At 40.6% G+C, this 19,668-nt stretch overlaps 1 protein-coding gene across 7 annotated transcripts in view; it reads right to left on the bottom strand.

Moving 5' to 3' along the window:
* Window positions 1–19,668, bottom strand: part of DIPK1A (divergent protein kinase domain 1A) — a 274,738-nt gene that overhangs the window by 81,031 nt on the left and 174,039 nt on the right. For all 7 annotated transcript variants that reach the window (XM_073593134.1, XM_073593135.1, XM_073593131.1 and 4 more), the window contains one exon: window positions 1,876–1,970. In XM_073593134.1, the coding sequence (XP_073449235.1) occupies window positions 1,876–1,878 (3 nt within the window). In that variant the 5' untranslated portion in view covers window positions 1,879–1,970. The remainder of the gene's footprint in view (window positions 1–1,875; window positions 1,971–19,668) is intronic.

Genomic DNA, 19,668 nt, shown 5'->3' with positions numbered 1-19,668 from the left:
GGATTTCCAGAACAGTTTTTTGGGCCAAAGAACTTCATTACAAAATAGATATTGGTCTAATACAGCTGTGTCTATCCTGTCAGTTTTAATTTGCTAAACGCTAATGTACCATGAAAATCGTCTATCCCACAAGGGGAGGATCATTCAATGCAAAATGAGTGAAGCTGAACTTTAAATAAAATATGTTATTTTTGCAATGTTTGTCAATCAGCTTTCAGGGCTGTGGGCTGGCCTGCCACCTTCCAGAAGTTCATACTAACCACTAAGACCTATACCAATCATAGTATGGAGAAGGTCAGAAGGGGCCAACTCTTGATACTATCCATAAGTGTTGGAATTGGAATGTAACAGCAGCCTGGAATTTGTTGAGCCCAGGTACAGGAAAAAAAAGTATTTAATGCTGCAACCTGTCTCATAACGTTATGGTCCCTTGACGTGTACTTCAACTCCAGACGTTCCTCTTACTTTCCAGTGCAATTGAAATTAATGTTAAATCCGTGCGATAATTAGGCTCATGTAACTTGGAGCAGTCATGTGACATACTCCACTGGCAAGTTTTAAGTGTCGCATTGCAACAGAAAACTAGCTTTCTTGCCAATTTATAACCTAGACCTGTCTCCCTGTTGGAGTACCGCTCAAAGATAAAACATTGATCGAATTTTGCATAATGTCAAACATCTGACATCTTAGCCTGACAGATAATTCAATACATTAGTTCCCGTAATGGTATAACTCCAGCGAATCACGAATCCTTGGCTATCTGTTGCTTTATTACAAAAAAAAAAAGTGCAGTTGCTGAGGGCAAACTGGTCTTCAACGGCTGGCCATGATCATAAAACGGATATTACAAGCAATGAATCTAGGTAATGTTCATTGATCTGTGATAGAGCGTCCTAATTCTGCCTGGATTTGGGGAAATGTTATGAAGAGCTTTGTGAGTAAAAGGTAATTCTCTGTGTGAAGAAGCACTTCATCAGCCACTTCTCCAGATGGAATCATTTTACTCTGAGAAGAAAACGTTAGAAGGACGCAGCGTTGTATGACAAGCTTGGCGTCACGTATCACTGCAGTGTTGGAAAATATACTTCTTGGTTTTTGCAGCTGTGTACCGAATGAAGACTTTACCAGAATCTGACTTTTCTGACTGAATCTATAATGCATCTCTGTTTTTATATAAAAATATATGGGGATGTGATCTTACCCACCTTTGTTAATGTTATAAAACCTTACAGCTAAGTATTTTCTCTTAAAAATGCATATTGTGCTTTCTGCTTAGTGGCACAGCAGTTATGCTTTACAGATGCTCTTGTTTCGGTACAATTGTTTGGACATGAGGCATCCACTGCAAGTATTTATCATTAAGCAAAACCTATTCAGATAAAGTTATATACAGAAGCAGAACACGGATATGTGAGCTATTTTCAGATTTTGCTGGAATGTGTGTGTATGGGAATAATCAGATGTCCACCCATTGTTAGCTCTTCCTTAGAAAAACTTGCAACCATAACTGATCTCCCCAGAGATGAAAAGAACCATCAATGTCTGTCTTTGTACTCTATTGCTCCTCATTCCCATCTTGAATTAATATAAACTAACTCAGCTGAGGCACCTTACAAGTTTAAGACTATGCTGACTTCAGCAAGGTTGGCTCATTTGGTAGCCAAATTTTATTTTTTTTTGCCAATCATTCAGCAAGGAGGCTTACTGCACTGTCTAAGAACCACTAGAAAGAATGCATTAAAATGTGCTTACACAAGATTATGCAAAAAATGCCACAAAAAGGCTAATGCAAATCAAAACCTAGTGTTTATCGAAAAACACATAATACAAAATTAAGAGAAAACCCTTAACCTCAGGCAACACAGCCTGTCTTACCATTAAAGATGATGAGCTTGTAGGGTACGGCTTCAGATTAATGAGGTGACAGCACTGGTGCTCCTCCTAGGTGTGTTTGCATGGATGCATCGGTCCTGGAGAGGAAAACAAAATATTTCACTTACATAGAACTGCAGCATGTAATACTATTAAAGTGACACATGCTAGGCTTCAGGCATACAGTGGACAAATATTACTGTATTTTATTTAGATTTTTTTTTTATACAGTACAAGTTTTCAAGTTGTAATAAAACTAAAAATATGAAACAAAATCTTGTAATTTTAATTTTAAAGAGTAAAGCAGCTCACAAATAAGCAGATCAGACCTTTCAGTGATCTACTATTTAACCAATATATGCATCCACTGTTCAGTGTATGTCAGCCACTATCACTACATCTCCACTTTATCAACATAGGTCATTAGTGAATGGATAACATTTTCCAACTTAGTGCATCTCCTGCAATGCCATGCTCCAGGAGTACTCAGTTACTATCATCTTCCTGCCCTTTAAGATGACAATGTCACATTGTTGTCTGGAATGGGTTTAACCACTTGCCGCCCGCCATATAGCAAAATGACGTCAGCAAAGTGGTTGTGATATCCTGACCAGACGTCATATGACATTCTCAGGATATCAAGCCACTGCACGCCCCCGGGGGCACGCATAACAGCGATCGTTGTTGCGATGTGTCATTCTGACACACCGCAACTCCGATCTAGATGTGCTGATTGTTTATCAGCGCAGCCCCCCCTTGGATGCCCGCCCAGGACCACCAGGATGCTGCCAGGACAACCAGGGATGGCCACCACACTGGACCACCAGGTATGATACCCTAGACCACCAGGGAAATGCCAATCAGTGCCCAGGCAGCTGCCAATCAGTGCCAGTGAAAAATGCCTACCAGTGATGCCTATCAGTGAAAGCCAGTGCCAGCTATCAGTGCCACCCATAAGTACCCATCAGTGCAGCCTTTCAGTGCCCATCAGTGCCACCTATCAATGCCCATCAGTGCCGCATATCAGTGCTGCCCGTCAGTGTCATCTCATTGGTGCCACCTTATCAGTGCCCATCGGTGCAGCTAATCAGTGCCCATCAGTGAAGGAGAAAACGTACTTATTTACAAAATTTTATAACAAAAACAAAGAAAAAAAAATTAGTTTTTTATTCGTTTAGCAAAAATAAAAAGGTTATCAAATACCACCAAAAGAAAGCTCTATTTGTGGGAACAAAATTATAAAAAATTTGTTTGGGTAAAGTGTAGCATGACCGCACAATTGTCATTTAAACAGCGACAGCACTGAAAGCTGAAAATTGGCCTGGACAGGAAGGTGCGAAAGTGCCCTGTATTGAAGTGGTTAAAGTGGACCCTAACTCAAAAAGTAAATATCTGCTATGTTATTGGGAACATTCAAAAATGTTAATTGCAGGGTGGATTTGATTTAAATCAAGACGATTTAAATCACTAGTAAAAAGGCTTGATTTAAATAAACTTGATTTAAATCATAATTTAAAAGAAAAAAACTGTCATCGCTATCCCACAGCGGCTCCTCCTCTGACCCCCTGTTGACTCACTGACAGTCCCATTCACTTTAATGGGATGGCTGGTGATGCGGCAGTGACACAACAAGGTGGGTGGATGACCGCTAACAGGCGCTGTCATGATGGATCTGAAATGACAGGTGCTCTTTAAATGTAAGGACTTATTCTTGCTGATAGGATCTTTAATATTTGCAAACAAAATGAAGGTTTCCCATTTAGAATAATAAGCTGTCAGGTTAGTAAAACAGCAATATCAGAACAGATTCAATCATACAGTTTGTAGTGTACATAGATTTGCAAAACAATGGGATAATGGAATATACCTGAACTTTGTTTTATCTCATGGTTACTGTGCAATTGTGTGAATGCATCAATGTAGTGCATATTATCTCAGATTGCAGAGCTTGGATTCATTAAATGAGTTTACCAAAAATGTAAATATTGCAGAATGTACAGCCTCATGCTACATAACTAAGCTCCATTTCATGCTGAATAAACTAAATTAATAATGTATCTTAAATAGAAAACTATCTTTGGATTGATTTTTACGAAAAAAACTTTACAAAAATAAATTTGATAAAAATTAAAAAAAAAATCGATTTAGATAAAAAAAAAACCAAAAACTCTGATTTTTAAAAAACAAAAATCATTGATTTATATCCACCCTGGTTAATTGGTCATAAGAAGCAGTGTTAATGTTGACAAAATTACCACAATTTTAGTCAACTAAAATAGGACTAAAACTAAAGCAATTCAGTTGACTAAAATCCGACTAAAGCTAAAATGTAATTTTAGTCACAAGACTAGGACTAAAACTAAATCAAAATTTTACATCAAAATTAACACTGCACTACCACATAAGAATAAGTAGGGGGCATATAACTAAGCTGCTGAAAGAAAAAAAGAAAAAAGGCTTTTCTTTTTTCTTCCTAATATTGAACGGCTTGTCAACCGCCCTATAGCACATTTACTGCTACAGGGCAGCTTCACCGCACAGGATCACTTATATATACACTTGATCCTGCACCACCGGCGGCTCGCTCCCACTGTGATTATACACAGTAGGAGCTGATCAGCGAGTCCCATCAGCTACATATTCTTATTGGGATTGGCATGCAGCAGAATACATATTGGCCTAAATTGATGAAGAAATTAGATTTTTTACATTTTTTTATTGGATTTGTTTCAGAGCAGAAAGTAAACAATATTGTTTTTCTTTCAAAATTGTTGGTCGTTTTTTGATTATATTTAAAAAAAATAAAAACTGCAGAGGTGATTAAATACCACCAAAAGAAAGCTCTACTTGTGGGAAAAAAGGACGTTAATTATATATGGGTACAGTGTTGCACTAAAGTAACGCAAGTAATGCAGTGCCGTATCACAAATAATTGCTTGGTCAGGAAAGGGGGTAAATCTTCCGGAGGTGAAGTGGTTAATGTTGGTGATCGATTCAGGTAATATGTGCAATGGCATTACAGCCAATAGAGTTTACAGTTTTTTTCTTATATTTTAAAGTTGTACTTTAGTTCGTAAAAAAGCAATATTTGTTTGTTTATGAAAATTGGAAATTTTTCTATACGGCTAAATCTGTCTGTACTGCATGTTCAAACCTGAATATCATATATAATTACATGTTATTAGATTTTTACTCCAGGAATATATGATGAGTTTGGCAATTCCGGAGAAATGCTTAAATAATGCATTACAACTTAACCACTTCAATACAGGGCATTTTCACCCCCTTCCTGCCCAGGCCAATTTTCAGTTTTCAGCGCTGTAACATTGTGAATGACAATTGCGTTGTCATGCAACACTGTACCCATATGAAATTTTCATAATTTTTTCCCCACAAATAGAGCTTTCTTTTGGTGGTATTTGACCACCTCGGCGGTTTTTATTTTTTGCGCTATAAACAAAAAAAGAGCGCCAATTTAGAAAAAAACAAAAAAACACATTTTTTTTTTTACTTTTTGCTATAATAAATATCCCAATTAAAAAAAAAAAAGTCTTCCTCAGTTTAGGCCGATATCTATTCTTCTACATATTTTTTGGTAAAAAAAAAAAAAAAAAAATTGCAATAAGCGTATATTGATTGGTTTGCGCAAAAGTTATAATGCCTACAAAATGGGTTATTAATTTATGGCATTTTAATTTTTTTACTAGTAATGGCAGCGATGTGCGATTTTTGTCAGGACTGCAACATTTGGGCGGACAGATTGGACACTTTTAACACTATTTTGGGACCACTGACAATTATACAGCGATCAGTGCTATAAATATGCACGGATTACTGTATAAATGTCACCAGCAGGGAAGGAGTTAATACTAGGGGGGCGATCAAGGGGTTAAATGTGTTACCTAGGATTCTAACTGTGGTGGGATGGGATTGACTGGGGGAGATGACCGATCAGTGTTACTTTATACCTGACAGGTCAAGGATCTGTGTGTTTACAGATAAACCTAGACCATCCGGAAGCCGAGGACATCATATGACGCCCGTCCGGGGTGGCGGAGCCACCTTGCGGCCCTCATATTACAATTACGCGGGATGGGAAGTGGTTAACTAAACCCATTACATTTTATTCAACTATAATGTACTGGTTTTTAGTCGACGATAATGCACTGGAGATTTTAGTAGACTAAAAAAAGACTTGGGCTTCATGTATACTGAAGCCTCTAAACTCACGTTTAGGAGCAGCTGGGCATTTTTTTCCAGCAGCCCCTGAAAAGCCTCTGTTATCTTATGTGTGCATGTACACTCAGACGTTTATAATAATTTTGAGGCAGTTTAGTTTACTGACACTTTTTTTTTTTAAAGCTGATAAAATCGCGTTCAGGATGGCAGTTTACCAGCATTTCAAACGCCAAATGCTTGCAGACAGGGAGCTTATCGTAATCTAGAGGCTTTAACAAGGCCCCCCCCCAAGTTAATGAGTAAAGATACATTGTACTAGGGCTGAAACAACTAATCGATTAATCGACAACAAATCGATTATGAAATTAATCGATTACTATTTTCATAATTGATTAATCGGCCAGTAACATCATGGGGTTAAAAAAACTAAAATGAGCCCTTTATAGTACAAAAAGAGCAAATAATCGCTACTGTAAATATTTCACAGTTCTACAGTAAAAAAAAATGAACCCCTTACAGTAGTGATTATCTGCTTTTTTTTGTACTATAAAAGGGCTAATTTTTGTTTTTTTAACCACATTATGTTACTAAACGTAAAAGCAAACTGCATAGGTGTGTACCGAGCCTTATTCTGGCCACACAGATCAATTTTCAGACGAGAATATTCATATGAAAAATCTTTGTACATTCACTGATGAAAGAACGTTGTTTGAAATTTTCACTTGTTTTTAACATTGTTTTTAAAATGAATGTAATTTCTGAACGAAAACCACATACACTGTCTGAAAATTCCTTTCACCAAGACGTTTTCTATTTCTAAATTTTCCCGTCACTGTGGTTGAAAACGAACGTCGATTTGACCCCACTAACGATTAGAAAATTGAATGAACATTCTTAAAATGACATTTTTTTTGAAAGAAGACCTTGTTTGTTTTTTAATAAAAAAATTTGATCTCTGAGTCTGTTGATATTTACCAGATTCACCCTTTAACAGTATATCTCCTCTAATAGTACATACAGTACATCTCTTCTGTCTGTTATTCTTATGCCCTGTACACACGGACATTGATCGGACATTCCGACAACAAAATCCATGGATTTTTTCCGACGGATGTTGGCTCAAACTTGTCTTGCATACACACGGTCACACAAAGTTGTTGGAAAATCTGATCGTTCTGAACGCGGTGACGTAAAACCCGTACGTCGGGACTATAAACGGGGCAGTAGCCAATAGCTTTCGTCTCTTAATTTATTCTGAGCATGCGTGGCACTTTGTGCGTCGAATTTGTGTACACACGATCGGAATTTCCGACAACGGATTTTGTTGTCGGAAAATGTTATAGCAAGCTCTCAAACTTTGTGTGTCGGAAATTCCTATGGAAAATGTGTGATGGAGTCTACACACGGTCGGAATTTCCGACAACAAGGTCCTATCACACATTTTCCATCGGAAAATCCTATCGTGTGTACAGGGCATCAGAGTGCATTCGATATTTTGCTCCCTAACCATATAGTTGGTTATTTATATTTACCACTGCATAGTGATATTTGAGAATAAATTGCCTTTTTTTAAAACTTTACATATTAACTAAATTATACACCACACTTTTTAAGGTTATTAACCGATTAATCAACACAATAATCGGCCAACTAATCGATTATGAAAATAATAGTTTGTTGCAGCCCTACATTGTACCCCATTCACCCCCCAAAAAAGGCAGTGTAGTGTAGAAAGAAGAGACAGTTCTGACAAGTCGGCAGCAGAGAGACAGCAGCGGTGGAGAAGACCGCACTGGAGGAAGATTTTTTAAATAAAGAACTAAATAAAACCATCTCTAGTATTTTTTTTACACTACACTGCCTTTTTTTGGGGTGAATGGGTAATGGTATAATGTACTCCATGCTTATTCACATGGGGGTGGGCGGGATCTGGGGGTCCCCTTGTTAAAGAAGGCCTCCAGATTCCAATAAGCCCACTGCCCGCAGACTCCCACAACCACTGCCCAGGATTGTAGGGAGGAGGCCCTTGTCCCCATCAACATGGGGACAATGTGTTTTATGGTGGGGGCACAGAGCCCTCGCTACCCCAAAGCACCCACACCCCCCATGTTGAGGTGTTGAGGGCGTGTGGCCTGGAATAGTCCAGGGGGGGTGCTCACTCCTCTCCCCCGTTTCCTGACCTGCCGGGCTGCATGCTCAGATAAGGATCTGGTATGAATTTTGGGGGGAGGACCCATGCTTTTTTTTTTTTTTTTGCATGGTTCTCTTTCAAGATCCAAACCAGACTCAAAGGGCCTGGTATAGATCTTGTTTTTTGTTTACATTTTGGCTTGGGGTTCCCCTTCAAGATCCTCAGAGCACAAGTCGCACCACAAGTCGGATCGTCTTGGATGCGACTTCTATTCAAATCAATGGGCTGAAAGTCGGATCAGTTAAGGTGGCTCTCATAGGGAGCCATCGATTTTGAATGGAGGCAGAGAGACACTGCTAAATACTAACGCAGCTATACGCACATGAACGTCAAAACAAAAAGCAACTAAAAGTCGCTTTTTCCTGCCATTGGTAGTGGCTTTTGCTCATTTTTTCTAACGCCCTGTGTGCATGAAGGCTTAAACTAAAACAATTCAGATGACTAAAATTCGACAAACTAAAATGGCATTTTAGCCAAAAGACTATGACTAAAACTAGAGAAGCAAAATGATACATGTTTGATTTAAAAACTGATATTTATAACAGGGTAAGCACTCCAAATGGGACGGGTGCATCCTAATCAGATCAATCAAAACAATTAAAAACACATGGATAAAAGAAAGAGAGAAGCACAGCAGACATATGAAGGACATATCATGAACAAATAATGCATATTCAAGATGATGCGATAAATGTATCAAACAATGCGACTGTGTTGAAAAATGCGATGTTAAAAAAAGATTTATATCCATCCTATCGCTCAAACCATACGGTTTCTAAAACCATATGGTTTGACTAAAACTAAATATAAATTTGATATAAAAATTAATGCTGCTAAGCAGTACCCTGAAAATTAACTTTTTTGTCTGGAATTCCTCCTGAAAAAAAAGCAAAAAACAGTGTACCCTTTAAGGATGTGAATGTGCCTAGGCACAGTCTGTACCTACAGACTTATAGCTGTATATCTGCAGTGTGCTATCTAAGTCACTGCTGCCCATGGCTACTAGTGATAGGAGATTTGCCGATGACATTACTGTGCTTCACGTTGAAGACCGAGACAAGAATCTCTACCAAGATGGCTGCCTCAGTGCAGACACACAGTTGAGACCAATGGCATAGTAAGTCAGTAATGGGAAAACATCAGCTGCAGAGGAAACCACAGGCAATACTGGTGACTAGTCATTTGCTCTCTGTCTGCCTTATATTTTTGGACACCGCTTCCAAAGTTATTTTACTCATTAAGTTATTGGTTCCCAGTCTTCAGTTATATTTTTCATACTCAAGTCACTGTAACCCGAGTTCATCAGTTCATGTATTTTAAAAATCTTTTGAGTCCAATTTGGAAGCCCTAATTGTTACAAAATTTTGTGAACATCCGACCTTAAATGGCTGCCATTTTGTTTTGTATATATCTTTATGAAATTGCAGCCTTTTCATCAATCGCAGATGCAGGGACAGGAAGTGAGAGTAAAATCTCCCCATCATGGTCACAGACAGAAAATAATACCTAACAGAACTTTTAGCTGTCTGGAGTTCGGCTTTAACTGTGGACCACAAAAAGTTGCTCACCTTGAGAAAGAGTGCTTCAGGTAAAACAGTGGGCTTCTTTTTTGTACTAAATAACAATATGCACACTGACAGGAAAATTGCTAGTCTGAGGAGCTATTGTTATCATTTATATGAAGAACACAATAAAAATAAAAGCTGAAAAGCTCCACTAGAGGAACGGGATATAAAAATAAAAGCTTCAAGACTCTAAATTTTAAGTTCTCCTCACCTGAAACCATTTGCTTTAATAGTGCATGCTAGAAATGCCCATCTAAGATTCCTTGTTGGATCACAAATTCTTTCCTCCCTCGAGCACAAAGAAGGATATCTATGTGCTGCCAGCATTACGTCCAAGTAATTGATGTCTATTTTTATTAGACACCCATAGTTAGCTCATGATTAAGTTCCCAGCCACAATTTACACGGTTAAGCAGCTGACAAGGTGATCTTTTTATGAGGTACCCAAGCTACCCAATCATAGAAGTTGTAGTTTTTCAATTGTTCAATGAATCTATAATCTCACACACACACACAATGCTCACGTTTTCAGGATTTCTTTTCTGTGGAGAGAAATTCACGACTTCCAAACTCAGCTTGTCTCAGGGTTATTTACTGCGCAGCTTTGAATTGTGACCACTGATCTGAGTGAAGTGATTTTGTAATCCTAAAATTTATTTTCTGGAACCCCATCAGGAAAAATTTAAATAACATTCACTTTTTGACCTTCACATTGTCTTGTATTAAGCAGATTTCAGACGGGTGGTCTGATGCTATGTGGCAGTTTCTTATAAAAGCTTGGTTGCTTTCAGCTAAACATTAAAATGCATAGGTCACTTTTCTGGGTGGGGATATGGTGTAAAATCTACATAAAAAAACAGGATGCAATGATTTGGAAATCTCATACCTCTATTTTATTCACAATAGAAAACATATCATATGTTTAAAATAAGAAAATGTACCATCTTAAGAAAAAAAAATAGTTAAAATTTTGAAAATGATGACAGCAACACGTCTCAAAAATGTTGGGACAGGGCTAGATTTAGCATGGTGTAGCCTCCCCTCTTCTTTTAACAACACTCTGTAAATGTCTGGGAACTGAGACCAATTGCTGGAGGTTTGGGAGAGGAAAGTTATCCCATTCTTGCATGATATAGAATTTTAACTGCTCAACAGTTTGGGTCTTTGTCATATTTTTTATTTCAATATGTGCCAAATATTTTCAATTGGTGAAAAGTCTGAACGGCAGACAGCCCAGACTTTTAATATAAGTACACTTACATGTCCAGGGGTCCAGTGCTGTCGCAACTCAAGTCCGTTCTTCACTGGGCTTCGGGTCCCTAGTGTTGGCATCTTAACTAGGGGAAATAGGCTGTGCTTTGTGAATGGTCCTGAAGTCTTCTGGGTCCTGTGATGTGTCCCAGAAAGCTGTAGGCAAAAGGGGGAGGGGTGAACTACCTCTTGGATCTCCTAGGCAATCTGGGTGGAAGTGAAAACGGGTACCTGTCAAAACCAGGTACCCGCTCTCCCCAAAAAAACTAAGTGACAAATGCGAAATGGGGGGGGGGCAAACTAGCAGAACTTCTCCTTTTGGGTCAAGTTCCGCTTTAAGCACCCAGGCTCTTTTATTACAAAGCTATGCGATTGTCATCGATGCAGGATGCGGTTTAGCATTGTCCTGCTAAAATATGCAAGGCCTTCCCTGAAAAAGCCACCTTGATGGGAACATATGCTGCTCTAAAACCTGGATACATCTTGCAGCACTGATGGTGCCTTTCCAGATGTGCAAGCCACCCATTCCATACACACTAATGTACCCGCAGATCAGAGATGCAGGCTTTTGAAGTGAGCGCTGTTCGCAAGCTGGAAGAATGTCAGATTTCAATTCATCTGACCACAGAATAGTTTTCCACTTTAAAACAGACCATTTTAAATGAGCTTTGGCCCAAAGAGGATGGTGGCATTTCTGGATCATGTTCAGATATGGCTTCTTTGCAGGACAGAGCTTTAACTTGCATTTTTAGATGTTCACAGACAATGATTTTTGGAAATATTCCTGTGTCCATGTAGTGGTTGTCCACTACAGAACCATGCATGTTTTTTTTTCAAATAATTTTTTATTGATGTTTACCGAAAAGTACAGAAATTAACGGAATATAAACACAATGTTCACAAATATTACTTTTTAACCACTTAAGGACCAGGCCTATTTTTCAAACTTGTTGTTTACAAGTTAAAATCATTTTTTTGCTAGAAAATTACTTAAGACCCCCCAAACATTATATATTTTTTTTCAGACACCCTGGAGAATAAAATGGCAGTCGTTGCAATACTTTATGTCACATCATAATTGTGCAGCGGTCTTACAAATGCAATTTTTTTGGAAAAAATATACTTTTTTTAAAAAGAAAGAAAACAGTAAAGGTTAGCCCAATTTTTTTTTTATATTTTGAAAGATAATGTTACGCCTTGTAAATTGATACCCAACATGTCATGCTTCAAAATTGCGTCCATTCGTGGAATGACAACAAACTTTGACCCTTAAAAATCTCCATAGGTGACGTTTAAAAATCTCTACAGGTTACCAGTTCTGAGTTAGAGGAGTTATTTTGCTAGAATTATTGCTCTCCCTCCAACGATACCTCACATGTGTGGGTGCGATTTAATTATATGTTTGCTTTTGCTCACGAGCACGGAGGGATAGGGTGCTTTACATTTTTTTTTCTTATTTAATTTACTTTTTATTTTTACACTGTCCTTTTAAAAAAAACTATTTGGATCACTTTTATTCCTATTACAAGGAATGTAAACATCCCTTGTAATAGTAAAAAAGCATGACAAGACCTCTGTAATGTGAGATCTAGGGTCAAAAAGACATTTACACGTCACTTCCGTTATCCAACGCCATTGAGTTGAGTGGGGGCTATCATTCCCTCACTTGACACAGTGCCTCAGAAGGGAAAGGATCGGATTGTCTCCGCCGCTACTGACGGCTCAGGTAAGCGGCGGAGACATCCGGAACGGGGCGGGAGGGGGGGGGTGGGCACCTCTTCCGCCGCCGATAAAAGTGATCTTGCGGCGAATTCACCGCGGAGACCACTTTTATCGGAAAGCAGACCGCCTGCCGTTCAAGAATATACCAGGGTTATGGCAGCTATCTTAGAGCCTGAAGATCACAGACATCAAGTAATGTGTTTTGCCCTAGTCCCATTTCTATTCTCGGATTCTCTGAATCTTTTGATAATATATTTAAAGACGCAGCTTTTCACAGATTGGTGAACCTCTGCCCATCGTTACTTTTAAGACACTCTCTCTCCGCAAGATGATCTTTTTTTATACCCAATCATGTTCCTGACCTGTTAATTAATCTAAGTTGCAAAATGTTCTTCTGGCTCTTCCTTGTTAGTACCACTTTGCCAGCTTTTTGTTGCTCTGTCCCAACTTTTTTGAGACAGGTTTCTGCCATCAATTTTAAAATTATCTTATTTTTTTCTGTTAAAGGATACACTTTCGCTGTTTAAACATTTGATGTGTTTTCTATTATGATTAAATATGGAATTATGAGATTTGCAAATCATTGCATTCTGTTTTTATGTAGATTTTACACAGCATCTCAGCTTTTTTTGGAATTAAGATTGTCATTTAATTACATATATTGCCTCAAAATACAGCACAGGTATGTCAGGAACTTTCTGCACCGATGGGCACTAATAGGCGGCACTGATGAGGTGGCACTGAGAGGTGTCACGGATGGGTGGCACTGACGGGCGGCCCTTCAATGATAGGTGGCAGTAATGGTCACTGGTAGGTGACACTGATAGGCAGCACTGATAGATGGCACTGATTGGCATCACTGGTGGGCATTGATAGGTGGCACTCTTGGGCATTGATAGGTGGCACTGATATTCCCTGGTGGGCACCGATTGATGGCACTGGCAAGCGGTACTGGTTGGCACAGATGAGGCAGCTGTGCCTCTTCCTCTTCGGGACCAATGTCCCTTCAACAGAAGCCGGTGATCGGCTTTTTTCACTCAAAAAAAAAAAAAAAAGATTACTGAGCTTCTGTTTACATCACATGATCAGCTGTCATTGGCTGACAGCTGATCATGTGGTAAGAGGCCGGATCTGTGATCACCCGAGTCTCATTAACTTGGTGAACACAGAGCGTGCCGCGCACTGTCAAAGGGGAGGACGTCTATTGATGGCCTCCCAGCAATGTAGGCTCACGCTGTAGCCGTCATTCTGCTATAGCGTGGACGGGAAGAGGTTATTTAGGCTCATCTAACTTTAAGGTTACTTTAAAGTCTAACTTCACCTTCTGTGCCATGTTACACCCATATTTAAGGTGTACCGTGCTGCAAACTTAACCCCTTAAAATTCTTTCTCATGGAAACAATGAAGATTGTGCAATGTACATGTAACAGTTGAACTGCAGGTCTGGGAAGCATTTAAAAGCAAAGTTATACAACACTGGGCAGGCTGAAAGATCTCAAAAGAGATATGAATAGGGGAGTATAATTTATTGCAAAAATCACTCCACCTAAGGAAGAGAAGCCAGGCTTTCTGCAGCCTCCCGTGGAACCTGAAGATCCCATATTAAGAGTGATCTCAAGAGAAAGATCAAATGTAGCACAAGTAATGTTTAGAGGGGCTTTTGGGAGCATTGATTTGCAAATGGCCTGTAATAGTAGTGATCTCTAACAGTTTCCTAATAACATATCTCCCGTCAATGCCCGTCTCCTGAAGCATGGACCAAGCCTCTAACAGCTCCGATAGCATGTTGCAATTTTGGATTATGCCCATAGTCCTTAACCATTTCTGCTGCATATCTGTGGTCTCTGATTAATTTCTGTAGCGTTATGTTATTTGAATATAATATTCTGCAGCCTTTTGATGATGCCTTCAGGGTTTGCACTTAAGGGCTGATATATGAAGAGAGTTGACCAATGCTAACAGACCTAGAACCAAAAAGTCCAAAGTAAGTAACTAAAATTTTTACGGATGACTCTTAAAAATAAAAAAGTAATTTCTGACATAGGTTTATATTTGAATTGTTTTATATTTCTACTCATTTTGCTCCTCTTTAGTTGTTGACAATACTTCTGATAAATGATGACACAGAAACAAATAACTGTCACACAAGGGGCTATGTTTTGTTTTTCTTTCTAGCAAACCAATCCTCAGCTGTGCCTTCTACCTTTCAAACTAGGCCATTATGAGTATTTATGAGTGACAGCAACAATCCTTTATATTACTGCTTTGTTGATTACTTGAAACAGACACTGTCCATTTATTTTCTTTATTTTGACAGACACTAATTGACTATATGAGAGAGAGTGGTCATAAACATGGAGGAGATCTCTCATCAACAGAGAAGAGGAGAGTTTATCCCATTGTTATGTTAACCACCACCTCAATACCGGGCACTTACACCCCCTTCCTGCCCAGGCCATTTTTCAGCTTTCAGCGCTGTCACACTTTGAATGACAATTGCGCGGTCATGTAACACTATAACCATGTGAAATTTGTATCATTTTCTTCACACAAATAAAGCTTTCTTTTGGCGGTATTTAATACCTTCTGGGTTTTTTATTTTTTCCTAAAAAGAAAAAGGTTTTTTCTTAGTTTGTCAGTAAATTTTGTAAAAAAGTAATTTTTCTCCTTCACTGATGGGCGCTGATGAGGCAGCACTGATAGGCGGCACTTATGGGCACTGATGAGAAGGCACGAATATGCCGCACTTATGGGCACTGATGAGCCCTGATAGGTGGCACTGATGGGCACAGATAGGTGGCACTGGTGGGCACAGATAGGCAGAACGGACAGGCGGGCATTGAAGGGTGGCATTGATGGGCAACAGTGATAGCCAGCACTGACTGGCATCACTAATGGCCACTGATTGCTTGCAATTGTGGACACTGATTACTGGCACTTGTGGGCACTGATTGCTGGCAGTGGTGGGCACTCACTGCTGGCACTTAATTGTAATCAGGGCACTGATGATCACATACTTAGATGTCCCCCTGTGAGGAGATGCCGCGGCTCTTTACAGAGATCGGGGTCGCGCTGTGTCCTAGCAACAGGAGAATGGTCGTTCTGGGAAGGCATCATACAACGTCCACCCAGAACGAGAGCCTACCGCCCAGCTGTCATTTGACGGTGGGCGGGCGGCAAGTGGTTAAAGAACTTTGTTTCAGGAGTACTAAAAGGACAGCACCTTGGTATGGTCATTTCCGATTCATTTGGGTTGATTTACTAAAACTGGAGAGTGCAAGATCTAGTGCAACTGTGCATAGTAGCCAATCACCTTCTAACTTCAGCTTGTTCAATTAGGCTTTGACAAAAAAAAAAAAAAACCTGGAAGCTGATTGGTTTCTATGTAGAGCTGCACCAGATTATGGACTCTCCAGTTTTAGTAAATCAACCACACTGGGGTATATTTACTAAAACTAACACACTCAGAATTTGGTGCAGCTGTATATAGTATCCAATCAGCTTCTAACTTCAGCTTGTTCACTTAAGCTTTGGCAATAAAACCTGGAAGCAAATTAGTTTCTATGCAGGGTTGCACCAGATCTTGCACTCTCCCGTCTTAGTAAATAAACCCCTGTGTCGGTATACAGTATAATCATTTGTGACAATAACAGCAAGAGTCCTCAAACTTTCTAAACTAGGGCACCTTCACTGTCCTTCAGACTTCATGGGGCCAGACTGTGGTCAGTGGAAGTAGAAAATGTAACAGCATCATTGATAGAAAAATAAAAAAATTACCTAGTGTCTGTATTCATTAAAAGTGGAGGAACAATAACCATCCTTTGTGTCAGTGGAAGGACTAGCGCCCCATCACCGGTGCTTGTGGGACGACTAGCGCCCCATCACCGGTGCTTGTGGGACGACTAGCGCCCCATCACCGGTGCTTGTGGGACGACTAGCGCCCCATCACCGGTGCTTGTGGGACGACTAGCGCCCCATCACCGGTGCTTGTGGGACGACTAGCGCCCCATCACCGGTGCTTGTGGGACGACTAGCGCCCCATCACCGGTGCTTGTGGGACGACTAGCGCCCCATCACCGGTGCTTGTGGGACGACTAGCGCCCCATCACCGGTGCTTGTGGGACGACTAGCGCCCCATCACCGGTGCTTGTGGGACGACTAGCGCCCCATCACCGGTGCTTGTGGGACGACTAGCGCCCCATCACCGGTGTTTGTGGGACGACTAGCGCCCCATCACCGGTGTTTGTGGGACAACTAGCGCCCCATCACCGGTGTTTGTGGGACGACTAGCGCCCCATCACCGGTGTTTGTGGGAGGACTAGAGCCCCATCACCGGTGTTTGTGGGAGGACTAGAGCCCCATCACCGGTGTTTGTGGGAGGACTAGAGCCCCATCACTGGTGTTTGTGGGAGGACTAGAGCCCCATCACTGGTGTTTGTGGGAGGACTAGCGCCCCATCACTGTTGTCAGTGGAAAAATGTTCCATCAATAGTATCCGTGGAAGGAACAGTGTCTCATCATTTGAGGCTTATGGGAATTATAGTGCCCCATCGTTGGTGTCAGTAAAGGAATAGTGCCCCATCTTTGCGGTTTATGGGAATTATAGTGCCCCATCGTTGGTGTCAGTAAAGGAATAGTGCCCCATCTTTGCTGTAAGTGGAAGGAATAATGTAATGTCCTATCATTAGTTTCAATGAGAGGAATAATGTCCTATCTGTATGGTCAGTGGGATGAATAATGTCCTATCTAGGGTCAGTGGGAGGAATAGTGCACTGTCAATAAGGTTAGTGATAGGAACAGCACTACATCTTTGGTGTTAGTGGGCAGAATAGTGTTTAATTAATAAATTGTTTCATTGGCAGAAATAGTGCCCAATAAGCTGGTGTCAATGAAAAAAAAAAGTGTCCCATCAATAGTGTCAGTGGGAGGAATAGTTCCCTGTCAGTAGGGTCAGATGAAGTAATAGTGCCTCATAGTTGGGGTCAGTGGAAGCAATAGTGCCCCTTTTTTGGTGTTGGAGGAAGGAACTGTGCGCCATCAATAGTGTCAGTGAGGGGAAAGTTCACGAAGGCTTCATGTACACGGGACATTTTTACAACCTATCCTGAACAATTTAGGCCTCAGGCACACGAGACGCCGGTGCAAACTCTGCTGAACACGTTTTTAAAAGCTGAAACCGGTGTTTAGAAACGCCCGTTTTGCAGCGTTTGCATGCCGCATTTGCATCTATAAGCGTCTGCAGTGCAGAGAATACATTTTGCGACCCAACTTTGGGGCCCCGTATCTCGGGGCCACTTGGTGCTAGGAACTCCAAATTTGGTGTGCTAACACAGTGGAACTAGCACTACAACATATCCAAATATGGATATGTTGTAGTGTTAGCTAACACAGTTGGACTAACACTATAACATATCCAAATTTGGGGTTCCTAGCACCAAGTGGCCCCGAGATACGAGGCCCCAAAGTCGGGTCGCAAAATGTCAAGCACTTTTCTGCAGCAGAGAATGACATTTTGTGACCCAACTTTGGGGCCCCATATCTCAGGGCCACTTGGTGCTAAGAACCTCAAATTTGGATATGTTATAGTGTTAGTCCAACTGTGCTAGCACATCAAGCACTTCTGCAGCAGAGAATGACATTTTCCGATCTGACTTTGGGGCCCCATGTCTCGGGGCCACTTGGTGCTAGGAACCCCAAATTTGGATATGTTATAGTGTTAGTCCAACTGTGTTAGCTAACACTATAACATATCCAAATTTGGGGTTCCTAGCACCAAGTGGCCCAGAGATATGGGGCCCCAAAGTGGGGTCGCAAAATGTCAAGCACTTTTCTGCAGCAGAGAATGACATTTTGAGACCCGAATATGGGGCCCCATATCTCGGGGCCACTTGGGGCTAGAAACCCCAAATGTGGATATTTTATAGTGCTAGTTCCACTGTGTTTGCGCACCAAATTTGGGGTTCCTAGCACCAAGTGGCCCCGATATGGGGCCCCAAAGTCAGGTCATAAAATGTTCCTTTAAAAACACTTATAAAACGCAAACGCCGCTAAACGCAGTACCGGCGTTTAGCCTCGTTTGGCTTCTGAAACGTGGAAAACTTTTGCGTCTGAACACATATTTTTGCTTCTGGAAAAACGAGGTTAAAACGCAACTGCCTAAAAACGCCAAAAAACGAGACTGTGTACATGGACACATAGGATAACATTGAATGGGTTCAGGGGCAGTTGAAAAAAGTGTCCAACTGCCTCTGAACGCGAGTTTAACAGCGTCTCGTGTGCATGAGGCCTTAACTTGACAGATAGTAGCCAACGTTTAAAACATCTGTTTTGCTGCGTTTAAAAAATAAATACATTTTTTTTTTCAAATAGCCAAAAAATAAAAAACAGCTGTAAACTAAACGTGGTTAAAATGCGAGTTGCTGCATTTACACGTATTTACAAGCTGTTGCAGGCATTTGGTGTTTCAAATGCCTCTGAACATCTGTCCTGAACGCATTTTTTTTTGCGTTCCAAAAAATCCCTCTAAACTCAACTGCCTAGAAACGACTGTAAACGACCCTGTGTACATGTACTTTTAAGATAACAGAGGAGAATTCAGGGGCAGCTGAAAAAAAAACACCCAACTGCTCCTAAATGTCCGTTTACCAGCAGCAGTGTACATGAGGCTTAAGGCCTCATGTACACTGCTGCCTGTAAACGAACATTCAGAGGCAGTTGGATGTTTTTTCCAGCTGCCCCTGAACTCATCCAATGTTATCTTATGTGTACATGTACACAGACTCGTTTACTGTCATTTTTAGGCAGTTGCGTTTAGAGGCTGTTCTTTGGACGAAGAAAAATGGGTTCAGACACCGAGTTTACCAGCGTTTCAGACGCCAGACCCGGTTA

This window comes from Aquarana catesbeiana, linkage group LG07 (genome assembly GCF_042186555.1).
Source record: "Aquarana catesbeiana isolate 2022-GZ linkage group LG07, ASM4218655v1, whole genome shotgun sequence".
NCBI lineage: Eukaryota > Metazoa > Chordata > Amphibia > Anura > Ranidae > Aquarana > Aquarana catesbeiana.
Note: the sequence above shows the minus strand (reverse complement) of the source record. Positions and strands in the feature narration are given on the sequence as shown.